Consider the following 26,336-nt stretch of genomic DNA (forward strand, 5'->3'; position numbering starts at 1 on the left):
AAGAGTTCACCCATATTGTGACACAGGTGTACCTAAGCTAAGAAGTCACAACACTTAAAACAACAACAAAAAAAGAAAATAAGGAAAGGTCTGATTTCATTGAAGCTTGGAATTATCCAGAGTTGTTCATCTGGCCCCCAAATGCCCAAGCTTAAGTCAGCGATATCCAAAATTTAAAAAAAAAAAAAAAAATTGACCTCTTTCTAGAAACATGTTAAGTCACAGCCCTGGGAAGCAGAGAGAAGCGAGGGAGTGAGCAAGTGTGTTCGTGTGTTCAAAAAGTGTGGTGTGCTTGTATGTGATGTTTATATGTGGGGTTCACATATGTTTATATGAAGTGTGTGCATGTGTGTGTGTGATATGCATACATGGTGGACATGTGAGGGGTTTATGTGTGTGTACGTGAGGTTTGCACATATGGTGTGTGGCACATGTCCGTTAGTGAGAGGTGCATATATGTTGGCAACGTGCCCGAGTGTGAAGTGTGTCTGTGTGGTGCGGATGCATGGAAGAGCATGAAATCAAATTGCAAAATCACACATATACTATGATCATAATTATGTAAAAATTGTGTATGCATATCGACAAGGTCTGAAAGGCAAAATAGTTTTACACGATGAGGTAGGGTGAGTATAAGTAGAGATTTCCTCTCCTTGTGATTTCTGTTTATTTCCGTTTATCCTGTTAAGAAGGCCACCACGCTTACCTTTCCATGCTGAGGGCTTCTTCTGGCGGTGCCTGCTATTGCAGATGTCCTGGATGTTCTGTACTACGCTTGAGCTCAGCCCGTGCTCCCTCATGACGGCCAGCACCCTTCTGTCCATCAGGTTATGGGACCGGAAGCAGTTGGCATAACCACAGTTCCCTCGGGTAAAATGTTCACAGATGTGGAGTCTTTCACACGGGGGCTGCTGGTTACAAATCTGTCTTCCACCCTCGCCCTTATAATTCTTGCATATCTACAGAAGAAAGAAACAAGCGCCAGAAAGAAAACATGTTTCTCTATATGCCACACATTAAGGAAAGTTCGTATAAATATAATGATCTATATGGGAATAGAATCTAAAAAAGAGTGGATCTATGTATCAGTTCAGTTCAGTCAGTTCATTCGCTCAGTTGTGTCCAACTCTTTGCGACCCCATGGACTGCAGCATGCCAGGCCTCCTTGTCTATCACCAACTCCCAGAGTTTACTCAAACTCATGTCCATTGAGTCAGTGATGCCATCCAACCATCTCATCCTCTGTCGTCCCCTTCTCCTCCCACCTTCAATCTTTCCCAGCATGAGGGTCTTTTCAAATGAGTCAGTTCTTCCCATCAGGTGGCCAAAATATTAAAGTTTCAGCTTCAACATCAGCCCTTCCAATGAATATTCAGGACTGATTTCCTTTAGGATGGACGGGCTGGATCTATGTATAGGTATAACTGATTCACTCTGCTGTACACCTGAAACTAACACAACATTGTAAATCAACTATATACTCCAACAAATATTGATTAAATAAATAAAAAATAAAAATTCTTTTTTTTTTACTTCCTGGTAAGAAAAAAATTCATATTTTCTTATTTCCTGGAAGAAAAAGAAAAAAACAGAAGCACAGATATAAACTTCCCTGATGACCCAGCAGGTAAAAAAATCTGCCTGTAATGCAGGAGCTGCAGGAGACACAGGTTCAATCCTTGTGTCAGGAAGATCCCTTGGAGAAAGAAATGGCAACCCTCTCTAGTATTCTTGTCTGGGAATCCCATGGGCAGAGGAGCCTGGTGGGCTACAGTCTATGGGGTCGCAAAGAGTCAAGACACGACTGAGCACGTGAGCAGAAGCAGAGACATATCTAAGGAAAAAAATGTATGTGCATAACTCTATAATCTCTATTGAGTTATATTCAATCAGTGACTTATTTAGGGTAGAAGAGGTCTACAAACTAACTTAAAGAAACTTGACTTTTATTAACCTCTTTTGGAAGAATCAATATAAGACGGCCAGGTATAGATAGAACAAAACAGGAATCAAAGGGAGCCCTACATATAAAGGAATCCCAAAGAGGAAGGCCCACCTTTGGATATCAACACATCTTCAATTAAAAGACCATCCTCAATTAGAAGAACACTGCAGGGGGCACTGTGTGCCACGTAGTACAGTCAAAAGGAAGAAAAAAAAGGATGTGAGGTCTTGTCTTCAGCTGCTGGGAGCTAGGCAGAATGTGGCAGTTTCTCAAAAGACCAAGTGATAGCTGATCATTTTTATATGTAAATAGGTATATCTACATATCTAGCTCTACAGAGATGTAATTCTTACTGAAAGGGAAGCAGGAGAAGTATCGTCAGTGAGGCCAGACCCTGTGATACAGGACTAGAGGATGTTGGTTGAAGTCTGCAGCTGGAAGCAGCTATACATGACTTCACATCTGAGTTACTTACTTACTCCCAGCCTCTTGCCCTTGCTGTAAAAGACAAAAATATTTGCTCCCCTCACCTAACCATGTTGTGGAGCAGGTTAAATAATAAAATACGTAATGTCTTGAGCACAATACAAAATGTGATGCAAATGTTTGAATCATTACACAAAGAGGCTTAAACACAAACGCATTTGTAAGTTGTTTCAACAGACTCTGAGCAAACCAGATCAACATGGGCCACTGTGGTGTATCCAGGTGGGAAAGACATGGATTCAACCATGATTGAGCCATACAAACAACTTCTAAACCTGATGCAAATACATATCATTGTAATAGAGTCTATGAGCCAGAATCGAGACTCTTGGCCAACAGTTCTCAAAGTGTGGTCCCTGAACCAACAGCATCAGCTCCAACCGAAAACTAACTAGAAATACAAACCCTTGGGCCCTTCCCCGTATCTACAGTCAGACTGGCCAGAGGAGGAGCCCAGCAATCTGGGTTTGACAAACACTCCTGGTGATTCTGACCCACACTAAAGCTTGAGAGCCAGAATTCTCGAGGCTCAAGTAAAACAAGGATTATTAGCAACTTCACAAATGATACTTTGATTAACATTCCTAGTACTATTCTGATGTTTAAGAAAGACTGCTCCTGCCAGAACAAATGAGACCCATTTCTCCCTTTTAATAATTGCACTTCAATTATCCATGTTTATTTACCAGGAAGTTCAGGTTTATGCTTTTATGTTCTCACAGGTTAAGCAAAGTGGAAAAGTGTGAACGTGTTCGGTATTTGAGGGCAGGCGTGTGCCTTGTCCACCATTGGCTTCAGGATTTAACTCAGTGCTACCTTTGCACTCCTGAGTGTTAGCTGAATGAGTGCAAAGCAAACAGTAAGTAAAGTGAGACCCTGAAGGATGAAATGCCTTGTCCAAGATGACATACATAGTTGGTGGCAAAGACAGAACTTAGAGACGTGGAGGAACCATCCTTGATCAACTATCCTTGGAACTAGCTGAACTCTGGCTAACCACTCCCCTCCCTTCTAAAACCTTGAAAATACTCCGCCCTACTCCCCCAAGTTAAAACGCTCCTTTAGAGACAACTCTTGCCCAGAATAGTCAAATAGAGACTTAGGTCATCGATGCTCTAGTTGATTCCCCATCACAGGAACCAGCTTCTCAGACCTCTGGTCCCAGGAAACAGTGCAGTCTGCTAGTCTGTGATCCTACCCCAACACGTGGCAAGAGGCAATTAAGTTATCGGCTAAAAATAAACTTCAAGCACAAACCGTTCCACCCTACCCTCTAAGCACGGTACCGAATTCTTAAAATCCACGGACACTGTAAGGGAGCCTCAGGTGACACTTAAGACTCTGTGTGATTAACGTCAGCGTCCTCCTACGAGAAGCCTCCCAGCACTTTTGTCGATGGGCTTTTTCTGGGCTAAGTCAGCAACAGCACCATCTAGGAGGGTTCTTTCCTAGAGAAAGGAAGAGCCACCAGTCCTTATTCTCCAGGGACGTGATATAGCAAGTCCTTGGTGATTCTGGAGAACAGAAGCAGAGAGCTGACCTGGTGAGTGACGTTTCCAACCCTGCAAGTTTAACACTAAGTTGGACCCCGGGCAACCCCATGACTCTCGAGAGTCATGATAAGCGTTCAACTGTCATCATTCTTCCACATGAAAGGGAAAGGAGAGGGTGCCTCTGTTAGTCAACGTGACCTTTAACAAGTTAGGGTGTAAGGCATTTTCCCCATACTGGTAGCCAGGAAGGACTGCGCTGGCTGGCACATAGGCCAGGGGCTATAGAGATCCTAAGACCTCTGAACCTTGGGTTCCTGGAAACAGAAAGAGAGAGAGAGAAACTCACGTACATAAATGAAAGAATGCCTGGGGAAGTGAGTTACATATAGTTAAATATTTCTCCTCCACCCTTCCTCTCTGAAGACATTTTTACAGAGTATCTTGCATTCCTATCTTGCCTAAGCTCAGTAATCAACGCAAAATCACCCCACATGTCCTAAGTTTTCCTAAGTCCTCAGGGAAACACACTGAGCTTAGAGTCAAAAGATGTTTAACCCTCCAGATGTCCCTAATAGCTATCTTGTCATACATAAAAGCACGACCGAATTTCAACCTTGTTATCTTATCTCAGTCCCTTCCACCCTCTCAACCTGAGGCTTCCATTACGTTTCTGGGCCTCTCTTCCAATGTGAGGCTAACTTCTGTACACAAGGATTTTTCTTAGATCATTCTCAGATACCATTCTTTAAGCAGAATCATCTGATTTTCAAGTCAATATTCCTAGGTGGATGAGACTGTTAATTATCTGAGATTATTCTTATCCTTCTTCTAATAATAGAAGCTTCCAAGTTTTAGCTGGATATATAGCTATCCAGCCAGAAAACTACATTTGCCAGCCTGCCTTCTCCCCAAGTGCAGTCATGTGATAAGTTCTGGCAAATGAGATAGAGCATACAATAAATGAGATATAATATCCAAGTCACATCTTTTTATATTTTTTTCACATCTTTTTAAAAAGGAAGCAGCTTGTCTTTTACTTACTCCTTCTCTGTGTTTCAGTTGGCTAGAAAATTGATGACACTGAGAAGAGCCTCCTTGTACCATGAGGAGGAAGCCATATGTTAAAAGAGATATCTACTGGTCCAGTAATAAAACAGATCTATTATATATAAGATAACAAGGCTGACCTACTGGCCTGAGTCCCTACATGACATCATGGAATTCAGCTGCCTAACCATCAGACTACCTGCCTGCCTACCTCTAGGCAAGACCAAAGGTCAGCAAACTATTAGCATAAATGATCGAATAGTAAATATTTTAGGCTTGGCAGGCCATCAGTCTCTGTTGCAAATACTCATCTCACTCTTGTATGAGAAAGCGGTCATAGACAATATATAAATGAATGAGTGTGGCTGTGTTCCAATTAAACTACGAAAACAGGCGGCAGGTGGGATGTGGTCCATGGAGTACAGTTTAGTGACCTCAGATCTAGACTACTGAGAGATGGAGAAACAAAGTAATATTTTACTTGAATCACTACATTTTGAGATCTCTTTGCTACAACTTAGCCTCAAGCAATGTACCCTGTCACCTTCCAAAATCTTGCTTCAAAGCCCACCTCTTCCAGGAAGTCACTCGGATGTAAGGCATCAATTAGTCTTATTGCTAGTTCTTCAGATCACACTTGCTCACACAGGGTTCCCTAGCAGCCCAGGGGAGGAGGCATTCCAGACTCAAATACTTATTAAACTTCAAATAAGAAGGAAAGTGTTGGCATCTCCAGGTCGCTTAGCAGCAACCACCTGCTGACTGCCACCTACAGAGCCCTGGTGCCAGGTTTTCTCTGCCCCCATTCCAACACACACAGGACACCACACTGCCAAGGGCATTCTCCTTGCTTTTCAAACTGAGGAATCAGAACTTACCTCGGGCATAAAAAAAGGGTCACTTTGGAGAAGGAGCACAGCTAATTCCTCTTGGTTCAGTCCAGATAGCCCATGGTTTGTCAGGACCCTGAAGTTATCTTCTGAGAGAACCTCGTGAGAATATTTGCATAAATTCCTGGAAGAAAATAACAATAGTCAGCATTTCCACTTCACAGAAAATAAAGAAAAAGCAATCATCCAGGAAACCTTTCAAATGAAAATCAATGCTCACATCCTTGGGTAACTAACACAAGGTTGGTCCAGCTTCAAGAATACACTTTAAAAATATAAATTGATGAAACACGTAGATAGGAAAAGAGAATATGAGGATCTCTTCATAAGTTATACACATGTATTCTTTTTTTTAAACTTTTTATTTTGTATTGGGGTATAGCTGATTAACAACACACACGTTATGCTTTAATTTATCGCAATCCTTCTTTAAACGTCTCCTCTAGTATATGTTAATTACGTAAGATGAGGAAAAAGTAGCAAAGGAACTGAAACCAATTTAGTGGAAATGACTGCCCATTGAGAGGCAAATAATAATTAGGACAACACATTTATGGAATGACAATAAAATCAATGGGATAAAAGAATTTCATTGATCAAACTAGACTAGACGAAACTGTCCCTTGCTTTATCACTTCTATGAATGTATACCTATGTGATTTCTGACTACAAACGAATGGAACAAGCTTATATCACATTCAAACAACTTTACCAAAAAAGTGATAAAAATCCCCTTCACTTTAAGACTGATGATTCAGGTCTGACAGAACTTTCTGTGATGATGGACTTGTTCTATAATCCGAGCTTTCTGAGATGTAAGCCATGCATGACTAAGGCACCCTTGAAATATAGGTAGTAAGACTTAGGAAACTAAATTTTCCATTTTATTTCAATTAATCTAAATTTGAATAGCCTCATATGAATAGTGGTCACAAGACTGCATGGCAGAGATTTAAACATTTGCTCTTAAAAATGTTGGAGGAGTAGCTTTACCATTATTACAGATTTAGAGTATCCCAGGCCCCACCCCAGGTCAAGTGAATCAAAATCTGCCTTTCAGCAAGACCCCCAAATTATAATCACACTGACGTCCCACAAGCACTGACTTATTAGATCAAGCATTGAGACACTGACACTGATGGGCACTGATGTTTTCATCAGACAAACATAATTTGACAATTACCAATGTTCACCTAACGAATGTCTTCTACTTCTTAACTTATATACGTACATTCCCTATAATATCATCACCATCCTCAGATTTATGGTTTTAATAGTTGCTAATGTGATGGGATCTTAATATTTTCCAGTTTGTACAACCATTATCAAATTGTCAGGTGGTTAGGTAATGGCCAGATATTCACTATACCACCTTTATAAACCTTTCCTCTTTCACATTATTTTCTTGAGATTTATTTGAGAGTATTGCCTATGTGGTTTGTGTTTCATTTTGATCTCCTGCTCTGCAGAAAACATATTAGTAAACCTAGAGAGTGTGTCTCTTTCCCTCCAAACACATTAATATAGAGTTTTATCACTTTTGCTACTTAACTAAGAAATAGATTCATGCTTTTAATTTGCACTTTATTAGCAAGACTGAAATATTCCAAATGTAGGTTTGATGCTCATACTTCCTCTTATACTATTTGTTCATATCTTTTAACTGTTTATCTATAATTTATAATTGTTCTTTATATTTTAATACTAATCTTTACCAGCCTTGTTTATTTCAAATAGTTTTGCACTTTTCCCTTTTTATCAAGAACTTATTAAGCTTTCTATTGCTCAATTTTTATGCAATCAGATCCTTCCAATTCACCACTTGTAATTTAGCCACTGTTTAATACTTGAGAAATTAATTCCTCCACCACAGCTGGGTAACTATAATATATCATTTTGTTTCACTTTTAAAAAAGATATTTTCAACTTTAAAATATCTGGAGCTTATTTTGAAAACCAGCATCAGAGGAGGACAGAAGTGCTTTATATCTTTTCTCAGTAATGTCTATTGAATAGGATTTCTTTCTTACTATTTTGTTGTCCAGAACTATTGTTTGTTAACTTTTTAGTAAATTTAGAATGCAGGGAATCCTTATTATGTTTTTATCAATCTACTATTCTGCTTTGCATCTGATACCATACAATATAAATGTCCTTTGTACCACATTTTAAATGTTAACAGAATAATCTAGCCTATTATTGGTTCATTTCTTTTCAAAAATTTCCTTAATGTGCTTAACTATTATTTTCTCTATAGAAATTGTATTATTGTTTTGTCAATTTCCACAAAATATCATATGGAAACTAATTTGTGTTAACTCCATACATTAGATTATATATTATGTCATCTTACTATTTTAAATCTTCTGATTCTAGGACAAAAAAAAATCTCTTCATTTATTCAAGTCTTATTCTATTTTTCTTACTGAGAATTAAAATCTTTCTTTTCATAGTTCTCTTTCATTTCCCAAATATTAAACATAAATCAGTTGTCACCATTGTTTTTCACTGTCACTGTAAACAGAAATGCAACTGACTGCAAAATTATCTTATTGAAATTGACAGTGATTTTTGTAATGTAAACACCTACATAAAAGTTATTCTCTAAGAATTGGTGTTTGAAAGTCACTATTCAAATGCCACTATCTGTGTGTAGGGCATTTCTGAAACACTGGCATTGCTTTTGGATCTAGCTCTAGGAACCCCAAAAGAAAAGTCAGAATCAACAACCATGGCAGCCACCGCCCGAGCCCTTAAAACCCAGCCAGCCCTCCCACACTTCCTGCCTCATGTAAAAGTCAAGGGCAGGTGGTCAGGCTCTGTTGACAGCCTGTATCCCAGCCATTTTCTAGGGCGTGCACTCTCCTGGTTTTCTTCACCAGGAGTCCTGGCTTTTAGTGTGTTTCTGGCACTCCCTGATAAAGCTGACATCAGCTCTCTGCTTGCTCTTGGGGTTTGTGGTTTCAGATAACTGCTCCCCCACAGCCCCCACTCCCCAGAGCCCTCAGCGGCTAGGCAAAACTACACCTTATCTCTTTCCCAACCATCACTGGAGGGGGGCATCTATGAAGAGATTCTATAGCAGGAAGGGGCCTAGCCTCCACCCCAAAGCAGGAAACCCCTCCAGTACAGCTTTTACCAGACATGTGTGAGCCTCCCTACCTCTCTAGACCTCTCACTCCCCTGGGCATTGCCACTAATGACCCTCTCAATCCAGAGCAGAAAATGAGCTCACTGAAACACCCCACCGCTAGGCAGCTTCTACCCTCCAGCTCAGAGATATTGGACAGCGGGTAGGTGGGAGGAATTAAGAACCTTTCTTTCCTTTGAGCTTCAGTCCAGATGTTATGGTCACAGTGCCAAGACAATCGTACTTCACCTATGGCCGGATTAAGGTCATACTTGAAGATCCAGCTCCTCTCCAGATTCCAGCAACATACAGCCTCGGTCTTACCTGTCTTGCACCTACTCTGCCCTTGCCAAGGGGCAGTGGGGCACTTCCAAGGTCCTGGAAGTCAGTATTTCCTCTAAAGAACTAAAGGCAGCCAGGCAAGCCTATGGAGAAGCCCTTTGCCTGGAGCCCCAAGAGTCTGGGCTTTCCCAGCCCACCTAAGACACTCATGCCCATAGGAGGAGCCCAGCCAGCACACATGGTGCTGGCTGGGTCCTTGATGCTGCCTGTCTGAGGGCCCAGATCACTCTTCATTTCTCATCTCCATCCTCAGGCAAACTATTCATTCCTCTAGATTCTATAATCCTCACCTTGAACCCAGCTTCAGTCAGCAACATGTCATATCTAGCCTTGGGTTCTGACCTGCAGCTCCATCCCTGGGAGGCCCTGATCTGTTTTCCCACATTTCCTAGACTTTTCCAAGCTTCTTAGAGGATTTATCTCCACCCTAATTTCAAAAAAGTGGGGCAGTTCTCACTCACTTATCTGGGGAGTAACTAAGACCAAGGACTTCCCAGGTGGCACTGGGAAGTGGTAAAGAACCTGCTTGCCAGTCCCGGAGACATAAGAGACTCGGGTTTGATGCCTGGGTTGGGAAGATCCCCAGCATTCCCCAGCATTCCCCAGCATTCTTGCCTGGAGAATCCCATGGACAGAGAAGTCTGTGGGCTACAGTCCACAGAGTCAGACACAAATGAAATGACTTAGTGGGCACCCCACTCCAGTACTCTTGCCTGGAAAATCCCAGGGACGGCGGAGCCTGGTGGGCTGCCATCTATGGGGTCGCACAGAGTCGGACACGACTGAAGCGACTTAGCAGCCGTAGCAGCCCATATGCATGCAAGTAAGACCAGAAGTACGGACACTAACACTTATCACATATTTTCTAAGTGACAGGTACTGGATCTGTTTGTTATTTATAGCCTATGAGGAAATATTTTACTTTTTATTTTGGAAAACTGAGGCTAGGTAACATGAGAAATAAAAGGTGACTCATATAAGAGGAAAAGCTCATCACTGAACCCAGAACTCAAGAAAATTAAAAACATAATCTGGAAAAATAAAAACAAACAGGACTGAAAATTTTCCAAACCAAAAAGAAAAAAAAAGAAAGCCATGCTAGATTATCCCAGTTACTGTTCCCTTGTTGCTGTTATTGTTTAGTAGCTAAGTTGTGTCCAGTTCTTTGCAACCCCATGGACTACCCACCAGGCTCCTCTGTCCATGGGAGGCAAGAATACTGGAGTAGATTGCCATTTCTTTCTCCAGGAGATCTTCTCCAGGGATCGAGCCTGGGTCTCTTGCATTGCAAGCAGATTCTTTACCATCTGAGCTACCAAGGAAGAATATGGTGTAGGAGGGACACAATAAATGATAGAAACTGTTTCTTGGGACTTCCCTGGCAGTGCAGTGGTTAAGACTCCATGCTTCCACTGCAGGGGGCACAGGTTCAATTCCTGGTTGGAAAACTAAGATCCTGCATACATGGCAGAGAGGCCAAAAGAAAAAATGAAACTATTTCAGGCTTCCCAGGTGGTGCCATTTGGTAAAGAATCTTCCTGCCAATGCAGGAGACTCAACAGGCGAGGGTTTGCTCCCTGGGTCAGGAATATCCCCTGGAATAGGAAACGGCAACGCGCTCCAGTATTCTTGCCTGAGAAATCCCATGGACAAAGGAGCCTGGTGGGCTACAGTCCATGGGGTTGCAGAGTCAGACACGACTGAGCAAGCCCACTTATGCTAGTCTATTTTCTATGGCAGTTCCCAGATCCATAAAGGCTATGTCTAGTACTTCATCAAGCAAACATGAACATTTAATAAATTATTTTTTTAAAAAGAAAAGAAACTGTTTCTCATGATTGGCATTGAGGAGACAAGTTCAGCAGCTGACTGATTCAACCTTTAGCCGAACCTGTTATGGTCAGGGCTTGATGGAGGTCATGTTTAGGTTTAAGATGCAGAAGCTTCCTTCTCACTTTCTTCTGATCACTCTGTCTCAGTTCCAGGTCCCTAATACTGGCTATGAGGCTTTAGCCAGAAAACCGTGTGAAAATCTCCCAAGGCCTCTTGGGGTTCTCAAAACCAGTGGTTCTCAAAGTGAAGTCCCCCGATCAGCATCACCTAGGAGGTTGTCAGAAACGCAAATTCTCAGGCCCTGTCCCAGACCTACAGAGTGAGTCTCAACTTTCTAGCTCACATCAGAATCGTTGAGAAGGTTTGTTAGAGCACAGATTGCTAGACACCACCCCCAGAGTCCCTGATCAGGAGGTCTGGGATGAGGGCTGAGCGTACATTTCTCACAAGCTCCTAGGTGATGCTAATGCTGCTGGACCAAAGGGCACACCTGGATAAGCATGTTCAAGGTGACCTTCTCGTGACTCACAGCCATGGGACTCCCCACCTCCCAGCACAGAAAAGAGCTCACCCTTATAAGCCCTTATGAGCTGCCCAGGGGGAGACAAGCGTTTGCAGAAGGCTGCCTGCCCTTGGAGCAGATAAACTTCAAAGAGCATGAGTTGGGACAGGAATGATAACTTTGCTAAAAAGAGTGAAGATGGCCTTGGGAGAGGCAAGAAGGTCTCTCAGGAATCTCAAGCCAAAAGCCTAAAAACAAATGATCTTTTCATTCTTTTCTTCCAGCCACTGAATGAAAGGTTATTTTAACCCTGGCAGGAAGTGCTCCCCAACCACAGATGAGGTCTAGCCTGCAGAGAGGTTCTCATCCCTGGCTACACATAATAACCAACTGGGCAGTGCTGAGAAATACCTAAGCCTGGCCACACCCTCAGAGACGGTTATTTAATTTGACAGGAGGTGGGACCCCAGATGATTTCAGTGTGCAGTCAGGGCTGGGAGTTGCTGGTTGGGCCTGTTGGATGAAATTCTAAGCTAGGTTCCTGAACTAGATATTCACACGTGTGAGCTTTGGCACTTCGCAAGTCAATAAACATAGGGTCAACCCTGGGCTCCACAACCAGACCAACGAGAAAACGATAACCTTAGGGAGAGTCTTGGTTTTAGTTTATTTTTATTTTTAAAAATAATTTTATTTCTCTCTCTCTCGCTCTTTCTTTTTTTTTTTTGCCTGTGCTAGGCCTTCATTACTGCAAGCGCGTTTCTCTAGTTGCGGTATGCAGAAGCCACTCACTAGTTGTGGTATGCAGAAGCCACTCTCTAGTTGCAGGGGATTCTTGATGCAGTGGCTTCTGTTGTTGTGAAGCACAGAGAGACTCTAAAGACCCCAGGCTTCAGTAGTCGCAGTTCATGGGCTCTAGAACACAGGCTCGATAGCTGAGGCACGTGAGCTTAGCTGCTCCGAGGCATGTGGGATCTTCCCAGACCAGGGATCAAACCCTTATCGCCTGCTCGTTATTACTGAGCCACCAGGGGAGCCCCAGTTTGTTTTTTTAAATTGGAATACAACTGCTTTACAATGTTGTGTTAGTTTCTGCTGTACAGCAGCAGCGTGAATCAGCCATATGCATATCCTTCTTCTGAGCCGCCCTCCCATGCCACTCCTGTAAGTCATCAGAGCCCTGAGCTGCGCTCCCTGTGTTACGCAGCAGCTCCCCACTATCTATCGAATTTGCACGTGGTGGTGTATAGATGTCAGTGCTTCTCTCAATCCATCCCACTCTCTCCCTCTCCCACTGTCTCCACACATCCATTCTCTAGAGAGTCTTGTTTTTCAAGAGTTGTTTGTATCAAAACACCTCTTCCTTTCACCTGCTCTGCTCCCCAACACCTCATGGGGGGAGGGTGGACAGAATCAAAGAGCTAGTCAGTTTGTGTAGAATACAGGAAATAGCTCACCACAATGCCAGCCAAGCGAGAAAGAAACCAAGACCTGTGAAAGATAAAAATCTAGAGAACATTAGTCTACAGTATAAAGTGGCGTCAATCAAACCAACCCTGAAAAATATCCAAGTCATGAGACTCCTATTCTCTATACGACTGTACCTCATGTTTGAGATTCGACTGCCAGTTACTAGAGGCAGGAATGATTCACCAAATCTGGAACCCCTAGTAAGATGGGGGAAAACCAGAGTAGACCAGCGGAGAACACAGGAGCAGTCTAAGGTACAGTGTGCGGGAAGGGAAAGGGTGGAGCCGAAGAAACTGGTCTGCTTTAACCACAACTGTGTTACCCAGAGTATACCGGCTGCAAAGAAGAGGCGCCCCCTGACTGCTGACTGTGGTGAGCTGCAGGTGCAGTTGGCCAAGGTTCCCAGAATGGGAGAGGCGCGGGGCGGAGGAGCTGACTGTAATCTATGACTGTACCAAAAGCAAGGCGAACTGTACAGGTGCCACAACACTGTAGACAACTCCCCAGGTTGACCTATTTCTCTGGTCCTTTTAACTAGGGGGGTTCTCAAACCCTACTGCCCATGAGAACCACCCATGGCCTTTTTTTAAAAAATAATTTTATTCATCTATTTTGGCTGTGCTGGGTCTTGGTTGCTGTGCAGGCTTTTCTCTAGTTGCGGAGAACAGGGGCTGCTCTCTAGTTGAGGGGCGAGAGCTTCTCGTTACTGTGGCTTCTTCTGTAGTAAAGCACAGGCTCTAGGGCGCGGGCTCAATAGTTGCAGTGCACACGCTTAGTTGCTCCAAGGCATGTGGGATCTTCCCGGACTGGGAATCGAACACCTGTCCCCTGCATTGGCAAGGCAGTTTCTTTACCACTGAGCCACCAGGGAAGCCCCACCCATGGCCTTTTAAAAAACCCCAATGCCCAAGTCATACCCTATACCAATTAAATCAGAACGTCCAGGGGTAGGATCTGGGCACCAGCATCTTTAAAAGATTCCTCAAGTGATTCCAATGTGCAGCGAAAGTTTGGCATCATTGCCCTAAGTCCACATCAGGACAGAGAAAAAGCATAGCAAGTGAAGACAGTGAAGAGCAGGAAGTCCTATGTAGCATGTGGGATCTTAGTTCCCTGACCTGGGATCAAACCGGCCCCCCCTTGCAGAGGAAGCCTGGAGTCCTAAACACTGGACCACCAGGTAAGTCCTTGGCCTGAAACATATTAAAATTTTTTCTCAGTGAGGAAGCATTCAAAGATCATGAATGAGGTCTCCACTTTCTTCTCCCAAACCGAGTCCATCTTTCGTGCTCCAATTTGGTTAAATTGATTTCTCATTGGACTTGAGAGCTGAAGTTCTTCTTTTATTCCTTTTCTAAAACCATCTTGGGACCTTGCCAATTCTAAAGTAGTCTGTAGGTAAAGATCACTGATTCTTTGTCACTCCATGGACTGTAGCTTGCCAGGCTCTTCTGTCCATGGGATTCCCCAGGCAAAAATACTGGAATAGATAGCCATTCCCTTCCCCAGGAGATCTTCCCAACCCAGGGATCGAACCCAGGACTCCTGAATTGCAGGTGGATTCTTTACCATCTGACCTACCAGAGAAGCCCAAAGGTCACAGATACTAGTTTGGAAATAAATGTGGTCAGGAGCAGTAATCAATTTAGAACCTTTTTATGTAAACAAATCTATACTTACCTTAAACGTTTAATTCTGCCACCTCTACATTGAGTAAAAAGCAGAAAATATTTTGTTATCAGATATATTTTTTGGTCACTTATTTAAAATTTCAGGAAGACTCCACAGGCAGAGCACAATTAGTAATAAAGGGAACTTCCAGGGAGATTCCTCCTGGGTATATACCCTCACAAAAGACATGTAACATGCAGAAGTAAATGGCAAACTTTGAAGACATTATGCTAAGTGAAAGAAGCCAGATACAATAGGAAAAATAATGTATGTTTCCATTTACAGGAAACTTCCAAAACAGCCAAATCCATGCAAACAGAATGTGGATTAGAGGTTACCAGAGGCTGTGGAGAGGAAAAAATGAGGTGTGCCCATGGATGGGTGTGGGGTTTCTTTTTGGGATTATGAAAATGTTCTGGAACCAGAAAGTGGAGATGGTTGCACAACATCGTGAATGTACTTATTGCCATTGAACTGTACAGTTTACCATAAAAAATAAAATACAATAAAAGCAATTACAGGCAAAAATATATTGCTAAGAGGACAGAAAAAGAACAACGTAAATAAGAAACAACTGCCAAGAATCAGACACCACATAAGACAAACTTAAAAAACAAGCATTAGGCCATAGCAATATTTTTCTTGGATCTGTCCCTTGAAGCAAAGGGAATAAATGCAAAAAGAAACAAATGGGACCTAATTAAACTGAAAAGATTTTGCACGGCAAAGGAAACCATCGACAAAATGAAAAGACAACCTACTGAACAGGAGAGAATATTTGCAAACACTATGACCAACAAGGGATTAATAGCCAATGTATATAATATCCAACACATATAAACAGCTCATACAACTCAACATCAAAACAAAATCAAACAATTTAAAAATGGGCAGAACTGAATAGACATTTTTCCAAAGAGGAAATACAGGTAGCCAACAAACACATGAAAAAATTCTCAGCATCACCATTTATCAGGGAAATGCAAATCAAAATCACAATGAGATAGCACTTCACACCTGTCAGAATGGTTATCATCAAAAAGAACACAAATAACAAATGTTGGCAAGGATGTGGAGAAAATGGAACCCTCATACACTGTTGGTGGGAATGTACATTGGTGCAACCATCGTGGAGAAGCGTATGGAGGTCTCTCAGAAAACTAAAAATAAAAACTACAACATGATCCATTAATTCCACTACTGGGTATATATCCGAAAAAAGCAAAACCACCAATTTAAAAGGATACATACCCAACATTCATAGAAGCATTATTTACAATTGCCAAGTTATGGACGAAACCAAAGTAGACATCAACAGACAGATAAAGAAGATGTAGTATACTTTGGAATACCACAATGGAACACTGCTCAGCCATAAAAAAGAACAAAATTTTGCTATTTGCAGAAACACAGAAGGACTTGGAGGACTTTACACTAAGTGAAATAAGTCAGACAGAGAAAGAAAAGTACTGTATGATATCACATATATATGAATCTAAAAAAATACAACAAACAGTGAATATAACAAAAAGAAGCAGATTCACAGATATAGAGAGAACAAACCAGTGGGGGTTTGGGAGGAGAAATGTAGCAGTAGGAGACACAAACTATTAGGTGTAAGATAGGCTCAAGGATATATTGTACAAAATGGGGAACAGGGTCAATATTTTGTAATAACTATAAATGGAAAGAAACTTTTAAAAATTGCATAAAACTTTTAAAAACAAAATTTTAAAACAAGCAGTATGACTTCAAAGTACTAGAGACTAACAATATATAAACAGTATATAAACTAACAATATATAAACAATAAATTTATATAAACAATATATAAACTAACAATATATAAAATATATTTATATAATATTATATAAATACTATTATTATATCAGATCAGATCAGATCAGTCGCTCAGTCGTGTCCGACTCTTTGCGACCCCATGAATCGCAGCACGCCAGGCCTCCCTGTCCATCACCAACTCCCGGAGTTCACTCAGACTCACGTCCATCGAGTCAGTGATGCCATCCAGCCATCTCATCCTCTGTCGTCCCCTTCTCCTCCTGCCCCCAATCCCTCCCAGCATCAGAGTCTTTTCCAATGAGTCAACTCTTCGCATGAGGTGGCCAAAGTACTGGAGTTTCAGCTTTAGCATCATTCCTTCCAAAGAACACCCAGGGCTGATCTCCTTCAGAATGGACCAGTTGGATCTCTTTGCAGTCCAAGGGACTCTCAAGAGTCTTCTCCAGCACCACAGTTCAAAAGCATCAATTCTTCGGCGCTCAGCCTTCTTCACAGTCCGACTCTCACATCCATACATGACCACAGGAAAAACCATAGCCTTGACTAGACGGACCTTTGTTGGCAAAGTAATGTCTCTGCTTTTGAATATGCTATCTAGGTTGGTCATAACTTTCCTTCCAAGGAGTAAGCGTCTTTTAATTTCATGGCTGCAGTCACCATCTGCAGTGATTTTGGAGCCCCCCAAAATAAAGTCTGACACTGTTTCCACTGTTTCCCCATCTATTTCCCATGGAGTGATGGGACTGGATGCCATGATCTTCGTTTTCTGAATGTTGAGCTTTAAGCCAACTTTTTCACTTTCCACTTTCACCTTCATCAAGAGGCTTTTTAGTTCCTCTTCACTTCCTGCCATAAGGGTGGTGTCATCTGCATATCTGAGGTTATTGATATTTCTCCCAGCAGTCTTGATTCCAGCTTGTGTTTCTTCCAGTCCAGCGTTTCTCATGATGTACTCTGCATGCTGCTGCTAAGTTGCTTCAGTCGTGTCCGACTCTGTGCGACCCCACAGACGGCAGCCCACCAGGCCCCGCCGTCCCTGGGATTCTCCAGGCAAGAACACTGGAGTGGGTTGCTAGTACTCTGCATATAAGTTAAATAAACAGGGTGACAATATACAGCCTTGACATACTCATTTTCCTATTTGGAACCAGTCTGTTGTTCCATGTCCAGTTCTAACTGTTGCTTCCTGACCTGCATACAAATTTCTCAAGAGGCAGATCGGGTGGTCTGGTATTCCCATCTCTTTCAGAATTTTCCCCAGTTTATTGTGATCCACACAGTCAAAGGCTTTGGCGTAGTCAATAAAGCAGAAATAGATGTTTTTCTGGAACTCTCTTGCTTTTTCCATGATCCAGCAGATGTTGGCAATTTGATCTCTGGTTCATCTGCCTTTTCTAAAATCAGCTTGAACATCTGGAAGTTCATGGTTCACGTATTGCTGAAGCCTGGCTTGGAGAATTTTGAGCATTACTTTACTAGTGTGTGAGATGAGTGCACTCGTGCGGTAGTTTGGGCATTCTTTGGCATTGCCTTTCTTTGGGATTGGAATGAAAACTGACCTTTTCCAGTCCTGTGGCCACTGCTGAGTGTTCCAAATTTGCTGGCATATTGAGTGCAGCACTTTCACAGCATCATCTTTCAGGATTTGAAATAGCTCAGCTGGAATTCCATCACCTCCACTAGCTTTGTTTGTAGTGATGCTTTCTAAGGCCCACTTGACTTCACATTCCAGGATGTCTGGCTCTAGGTCAGTGATCACACCATCGTGATTATCTGGGTCGTGAAGATCTTTTTTGTACAGTTCTTCTGTGTATTCTTGCCATCTCTTCTTAATATCTTCTGCTTCTGTTAGTTCCATACCATTTCTGTCCTTTATCGAGCCCATTTTTGCATGAAATGTTCCTTTGGTATCTCTGATTTTCTTGAAGAGATCCCTAGTCTTTCCCATTCTGTTGTTTTCCTCTATTTCTTTGCATTGACCGCTGAAGAAGGCTTTCTTATCTCTCCTTGCTATCCTTTGGAACTCTGCATTCAGATGCTTGTATCTTTCCTTTTCTCTTTTGCTTTTCACTTCTCTTCTTTTCACAGCTATTTGTAAGGCCTCCCCAGACAGCCATTTTGCTTTTTTGCATTTCTTTTCCATGGGGATGGTCTTGATCCCTGTCGCCTGTACAATGTCACGAACCTCAGTCCATAGTTCATCAGGCACTCTGTCTATCAGATCTAGGCCCTTAAATCTATTTCTCACTTCCACTGTATAATCATAAGGGATTTGATTTAGGTCATACCTGAATGGTCTAGTGGTTTTCCCTTCTTTCTTCAATTTAAGTCTGAATTTGGCAATAAGGAGTTCATGGTCTGAGCCACAGTCAGCTCCTGGCCTTGTTTTTGCTGACTGTATAGAGCTTCTCCATCTTTGGCTGCAAAGAATATAATCAATCTGATTTTGGTGTTAACGATCTGGTGATGTCCATGTATAGAGTCTTCTCTTGTGTTGTTGGAAGAGGGTGTTTGTTATGACCAGTGCATTTTCTTGGCAAAACTCTATTAGTCTTTGCCCTGCTTCATTCCATATTCCAAGGCCAAATTTGCCTGTTACTTCAGGTGTTTCTTGACTTCCTACTTTTGCATTCCAGTCCCCTATAATGAAAAGGACGTCTTTTTGGGGTGTTAGTTCTAAAAAGTCTTGTAGGTCTTCATAGAACTGTTCAACTTCAGCTTCTTCAGCATTACTGGTTGGGGCATAGACTTGGATTACGGTGATATGGAATGGTTTGCCTTGGAAACGAACAGAGGTCATTCTGTTGTTTTTGAGATTGCATCCAAGTACTGCATTTCGGACTCTTTTCATAGCCATGATGGCTGCTCCATTTCTTCTGAGGGATTCCTGCCCGCAGTAGTAGATATAATGGTCATCTGAGTTAAATTCACCCATTCCAGTCCATTTCAGTTCGCTGATTCCTAGAATGTCAACATTCACTCTTGCCATCTCTTGTTTGACCACTTCCAATTTGCCTTGATTCATGGACCTGACATTCCAGGTTCCTATGCAATATTGCTCTTTACAGCATCGGACCTTGCTTCTATCACCAGTCACATCCACAGCTGGGTATTCTTTTTGCTTTGGCTCCATCCCTTCATTCTTTCTGGAGTTATTTTTCCACTGATCTCCAGTAGCATACTGGGCACCTACTGACCTGGGGAGTAGGTCTTTATATATTATTATATAATAATATATAAACTAATAATATTGAAACCATAATGAGGTGCAACTTCACATTCCTTGTATTGGCACAATTTGTAAAAGGCTGATGGCATCAATTGGCAAGGATGTGAAACAAAGGGATGCTCATATTTTCCTGGTGGGACTAAAACTTGGTGTGCACACCTGGAGGTTTGGTATTGGCCCCTAAAACTTAAGCATGGGAATTCTGCTACTAGATACCTAGGTAACTCTTCCATGTATACACAAAGGAAGATATTCCAAATTATTAGTTTATAATAACAAAAAACTGAAAACAACCTATATTTTAATAACAAGAAAACTGATACAAAAATCGGGTACATTCGTACCAAAGAAAGCAATTGCTTATACAAGAAAGAACTAGAGCAGTCCCTCTCTTAAAATGATGGGGTGTGGAGGCCCGTGTTGTTGTTTAGTTGCTAAGTCGTGTCTGACTCTTTTGTGACCCCTCAGACTGTAGCCTGCCAGGTTCCTAGGTCCACAGGATTTCCCAGGTAACAATCCTGGAGTGGATTGCCATTTCCTTCTCCAGGGAATCTTTCCAATCCAGGAGTCAAGTACCTAAACACTTAGAAGTAATTAATCAAGCTAAGAAATGGTTCAATAAAATATGTTCTCTCTTCCTATCTTGACAAACGCACTATAATAATGACCTGGAAGGCCAAGTTCAAATTTAGAACTCTCAGACTCCTTTGAGTGCTGTGATAGAATATATTAACAGGAAAATGAAGAAAGTCAGCCCTGGCTCCCACCTCCAGCCCATCACTTCTCTTCTCCCCATCAGGCTCTGTCCCATGTTGCTAATGCCATCAGACAGAGGCGATGAACATGCCAGCCTGTACATCCAAATTCCTTCCGCATGTCAGAAGACCCAGGGAAGAGGCCCACTCAGGCCCTGGAAATGGGCTTGGGAATTCTAGGGTTCTGGGAACCCACAGCATAGTCTAGAACAATGAGGCGGAGGGGGAGGGCCCCAGAGGGAGGCCACACGGTCCAGATGAGCACGATTCCTTAACTCCACAGACTCCTCAAAAGGTGAGTGGGTATACACTTGGGCTAGAACTAGGACCATACAGCAGAGGGCACAGGGCAGAAATTTGTCTTGCCTAGGCCACAGGGTGGTATAGAAACAGGGCTTTGTTAGCAGGAGTGAATCTCAAACATTAAGCTGTGCAAACAAGACAAAATAAAGCAAATATTTGTATACCCAATCACTGATGTAACTATAGCCTTGAAAACAGGCAAAACAATCCTCAATATTGCTTAGAAATAAATACATGTGTAGAAAGATAATAAACATGTGGGAAAAAATAAATATCAAACACAGAACCGTGTTGTGGGATTGTAAACTGGTATGGCCATTATGGAAAACAGAATGAAGTTCCTCAAAAAATTAAAAATAGAACAACATGTGATCCAGCAATCTCACTGCTGGGTGTATATCCAAAGGAAATGAAATCAGTATCCTGAAGAAATATCTGCACTCCCAAGTTGATCGCCGCATTATTCACAATAGCCAAGACATGGAGACAACCTGAGTGTGCATCTGCAGATGCGTGGATAAAGAAAATGTGGTTTAGATGTATAAAATGAAATGTTATTAAATCATAAAAACAAGCAAACTGCCATTTGTGACATGTGTGAACCTAAAAGACCTGCTAGATGAAATAAGCCAGACACAGAAAGACAAAAACTGCATGATCTCACTTACACACGGAATCTAAGCAAGTCACACACATCAAATATGGGAGTGAAATGGTAGCTGCCAGGGATTTGAGTGCGGGAGGAGGGACGTTGGTCAAAGGGTACAAACTTTCACCTATAAGATGAAGAAGTTCTGGATCTCTAAGGTACAGCTTGGTGACCATAGTTGATAATAAATATTGTATACTTGAGACTTGCTAAGAGAGTTGTTACTAAAAGTTCTCATCATTTAAAAAAATGGGGGTACATAGGACTTCCCTGGTGGCCTCAGTGGCTAAGACTTCCCACTCCCAACTTGCAGGGCCCTGGTTTAATCCCTGGTCAAGGAACTAGATCCCTCATGCCACAACTAAGAGTCCGTATGTCACGATGAAGATCTAAGATCCACGTGCTGCAACTAAGACCCCAGCGCAGCCAAATGAATAAATAAACAAACTTTTTTAAAATGGGGGGTAAACAGATGAGGTGATAAATAGGTTAATCAGCTTGACTGAGGGAATCACTACACAATGTATACATATGACAAAATACTACATTGTAGATCCCAAATATGCACAATGTTTATTAGTCAATCGTACTTAAAGCTGTTCTGTTTACCACCAGTTATCACCTGTAAAATGAGGGAGATAATGAAAGATGATGCCATCCAACCATCTCATGGCATCACTGACTCGATGGAGATGAGTTTGAGCAAGCTCCGGAAGTTGGTGATGGACAGAGAAGCCTGGTGTGCTGCAGTCCACGGGGTCGCCAAGAGTCAGACACGACTGAGCGACTGGACTGAACTGATCAAAGGTGAGAATTCTGGGGCTTTTAACTGGTAATATTTTATTTCTGAAGCTGATTTGTGGGTACACAGATTTTCACTGTATGTATATAGTGTCATAAGCAAATAAATAACACATATTAAAAACTTTCATAAGAAAATAATTTTATAAAATTAAAACAATGAGATACGATTGTATACCCTTCAGATTAGCACAAATACAGTCTGGGCAGCAGTTCAGTCCCTAGTCAGGGAACTAAGATCTCACATGCTGCGAGGTGCCATCAAAAAGTTAAAAAGAAAAGAGAAAAAGAGAGAATTCCCTGGCGGTCCAGCAGTTAAGACTCTGCGCTGCCACTGCAGAGGTTGCAGGTTCAATGTCTGGTCAGGGAACTAAGATCTCACATGCTGCATGGTGCAGTCAAAAAGTTAAAAGGAAAAGAAAAGAAAAAATCTGATAATACCAAGTGCTAATTGTCTATAAAATCAGGAAAGTGAGACTACCAAACATGAAAAATGTAAACTGGCCCCATGGTTCAGATGGTGAAGAATCTACCTGCAATGCAGGAGACCCAGGTTTGATCTCTGGGTCAGAAAGATTCCCCCGAAGATGGGAATGGCAACCCACTCCAGTACTCTTGCCTGGGAAATTTCATGGACTGTGGAGCCTGGTGGGCTACAGTCCATGGGGTCACAAAGAGTCAGACATGACCCAACAACTAACACTTTCAAGGTAAAAGTACTTTCATTACATTGATTTGTCAGAATCTGCAAAAGGTGAAGCAAACACTGAACCCAGCAATTCCATTTCCTAATGGATTTCTGTGGTGACTCAGACAGTAAAGACTCTGCCAGACATGCAGGAGACCTGGGTTCAATCCCTGGGTTGGTAAGATTCCCTGGAGGAGGGCATGGCTACCCACTCCAGTATCCTTGTCTGAAGAATCCCATGGACAGAGGAGCCTGGTGGGCTACAGCCCATGGGGTCGTGAAGAGTCAGGCACGACTGAGCAACTAAGTACAGCATAGCACAATGATATACCTTGGAAAAGCTTTTGCCATGTGCACCAAGAGAAAAGTATCCTTTTGGCAGCATGCTTCTTTGTGGCAAAAAATTAGAAATATTCTAAATGTCCATTATTGCGGGAATAGATACAAATCATTTGATGAAATGCTATACAGCTGTTAAGAGGAATAAACTAGATCCGTATAACGGCATGAATCGATCTTCAAAACATAACACTGAGTAAAAATTCTAAAACACATAAAGCAACACTACATTTTGTATATGAATAAAAACATAGATGAGAGGAAATTTTAAAATCATGGACACACACCAAAATCATTGTTTCCGGGTAAAGAGGTAAATAAGATGAAGAGAAAAAAACAATAACCTTAGGCATGTTATGGTTTTCATCTTATTTTAAAATAAAAGAAGCAAAAATAAAAAATGTAAATATTTATTCTGAGAGGTGAATTATAAGCTTATTATACTATATATTGTTTTATATAGTGTAGCTTTTGCAATATCCTCAGAATATATAGACTCTGATGCTTGTTATACTATTCTTTGCATTTTTTTAAATTTATGAAATAATCGATTCATTCTCTTCCTATCTACCCACCCCCACACAAAGTTTCAATTACGCAAACAGGAAAGTCATACAAACAGGAAGAGCCCAGAGGATACACCCACAGCAGCAGAAACCGCAAAGCTAGTTGAAGGCACTCAGTCTGCTTTAAACAGTTAAACAGAAAACATGCTTACAAAAAAATATCTTGAACCTGAATTAATGAAAGATCACACTTCCTACAGCTACCTGACAATGCCAGTAGCTAAGTTAAGTCCTACAGGGGACTGCCCTGGTCCAATGACTCTGTGCTCCCAGTACAGGGGGCCTGGGTTTGGTCCTTGGTCAGGGAACTAAGATCCTGAAATCCACAACTAAGACCCACTACAGTCAAGTAAATAAACAAATATTTTTTAAAAAAGAAGAAGTTGTGTACATCTGGGTTCAACACTAACTTTGTCAGCTATCTGCTATGTGACCTTTGGTAAAATTTTAAACAGCTCTAGGCCTGAGTTTCCTTACATCAAACTGAAACTGAAACTGAAGCTGAAGCAAGCCCTGTCATCAACTAAAATGTCTACCTAAAAGCAACTTAAAAGATCAGAACTGCAGAATTTATAGGAGAAATCCAATCTATAAATAATAGTAATACAGAGGAAATTTTATAAGCCCAGCAAAAGGCAAACAGTCCTCATGCAAACAGAGAACAGTTACTGAACTGAATATTAATCTCAACCTGGGCATCGATTGGTCAACAGAGCCCATCACCCTGTAATCCACAAAGAAAACCCTTAGACTCCCATGTGTCAAACCCATCTTTTAGAAGATGAGGTTTTATAAGTTGCTAAGAAAGGGAGAATATTTTAAAACATACTTGGGGAAAAATATATTTTCTAGACTTTGAGGCAAAAGAAAAAGAATTCTTCCAATGGTCCTTATTATGAGGACATGATTTACATTAATAGATTAATCCTCAAACTCAAAAGTGATATATAAACAATTTTAAAATATGACTAGACCAATAAACTTAAGAAATAAGACTTTATCACTCAACTGAAAAAAAGAAAAAAGACTGATGAATTCTCCAGAAAATCCACCCAAACTTGCATAAACTAAATTATTCCTACAGACCATATTATTCATATAGAACATATTATCCCCCCTTTAAAATATAGAAAAGTGCAGGTCAACTACCCAATTTGTGAACTTAAAACAGTTTTGATGTTTCAAACAACAAAGAATGATAATTATAAAGCAACAAACTAAAGTTTCTAAATGTACTGTGTGTGATAAAACTAAGTTTCTAAGTATATTAGATATATTGCAACATATTAAAACAATTATGGATTATGTCTGCACAGGTTTTATTCCCTGTAAATGCAAGTCTGAATATATGGCAGCAGAGAAATTTGAAAACCGACTGGATATTATATGATATTAAAATTATAATTGTTAAAAAAGTGATCATTGCACTGCAGTTATATTAATAGAGTCCTTCATCTTTGGAGATACTATTTACAAAGCAACTAAACTCTGGCATTTGGCTTAAAATAACACATTGGTGTTGGGAATGGGGATGGAAAGGGGAGAATAAATGAGCCAAGACTGGCCTTACTTTGAAAACTGTTGAAACTATGGGTACATAGGGGTTCATCATTCTCTCTTCTCTACTTTAGCGTATGTTGAAAATACTCATAGTAAAAAAAAAAAATGTAAAGACAAGAAGCCTATGTATTTAAAATGAAAAGCCAGCACTAACTGGTGAAGAATTTTTTATAACAAAACAGAAAAGATCACAAAGCCTTTCATCCCCATTGTTATTTGGTAGAGCACTAGAATGTTCCTTCCTTTTTTTTTTTTTTGTCTTACTCTCCACCCTGTTACTCCTTCCTGGTTTCATCTGTTGCTGATTTAGATGACTTCTTCCAAACTCATACCTTCCTAAAACTCAGAAACAGACTTTCAAATTGTTGCCTCGCAACATAATAAATATTTCTTTTTAATAACAACAGAGCATATTTTGAAAACTTTGCTCTAAACGAATATTTAAAAAATCGCCTCATCTAATCTCATCCATTTACAACCTGTCTTGTATGTTTTATCACACGAATATTGGGAGTGAGAAATCTAAAGTTCTTGGTGAATATGTGCAGGCTAAAAAGTTTGAAGACCACCATTTTGGACACTAAGACACCACTGGAGGAAGTGTGACAAGTGCTACATCAAGAAAAACAATAGAGCAGAAGTACATACAGATAGGAAAGATGGGGAGAAGGACTGTGGTCAGAGAAAATCATTCACTGATTCAACAAGACATTCATTTAGAAGTGAGATTGAAAAGTAGGAAATAGGGAAGGCTCAGGAGTGCTCAATGAAAGGACTTACTGATTAATGATTAAGGTAACGTGAAGAAGGAAGAAGAGGTTGAGAGGAGTGTCAGAA

General features: G+C 41.2%; 1 protein-coding gene across 1 annotated transcript in view; it reads right to left on the reverse strand.

The window, feature by feature from the left end:
* The window catches only part of ZC3HAV1 (zinc finger CCCH-type containing, antiviral 1), a 51,355-nt gene that overhangs the window by 23,149 nt on the left and 1,870 nt on the right, over positions 1-26,336 (reverse strand). Inside the window, exons 2-3 of the mRNA XM_019959162.2 lie at positions 5,850-5,985; positions 707-959 (exon numbers count right to left, since the gene is read on the reverse strand). Coding sequence (XP_019814721.2) covers positions 707-959; positions 5,850-5,985 — 389 coding nt within the window. The remainder of the gene's footprint in view (positions 1-706; positions 960-5,849; positions 5,986-26,336) is intronic.

Source organism: Bos indicus, chromosome 4 (assembly GCF_029378745.1).
Source record: "Bos indicus isolate NIAB-ARS_2022 breed Sahiwal x Tharparkar chromosome 4, NIAB-ARS_B.indTharparkar_mat_pri_1.0, whole genome shotgun sequence".
In the NCBI taxonomy this organism is placed as follows: domain Eukaryota; kingdom Metazoa; phylum Chordata; class Mammalia; order Artiodactyla; family Bovidae; genus Bos; species Bos indicus.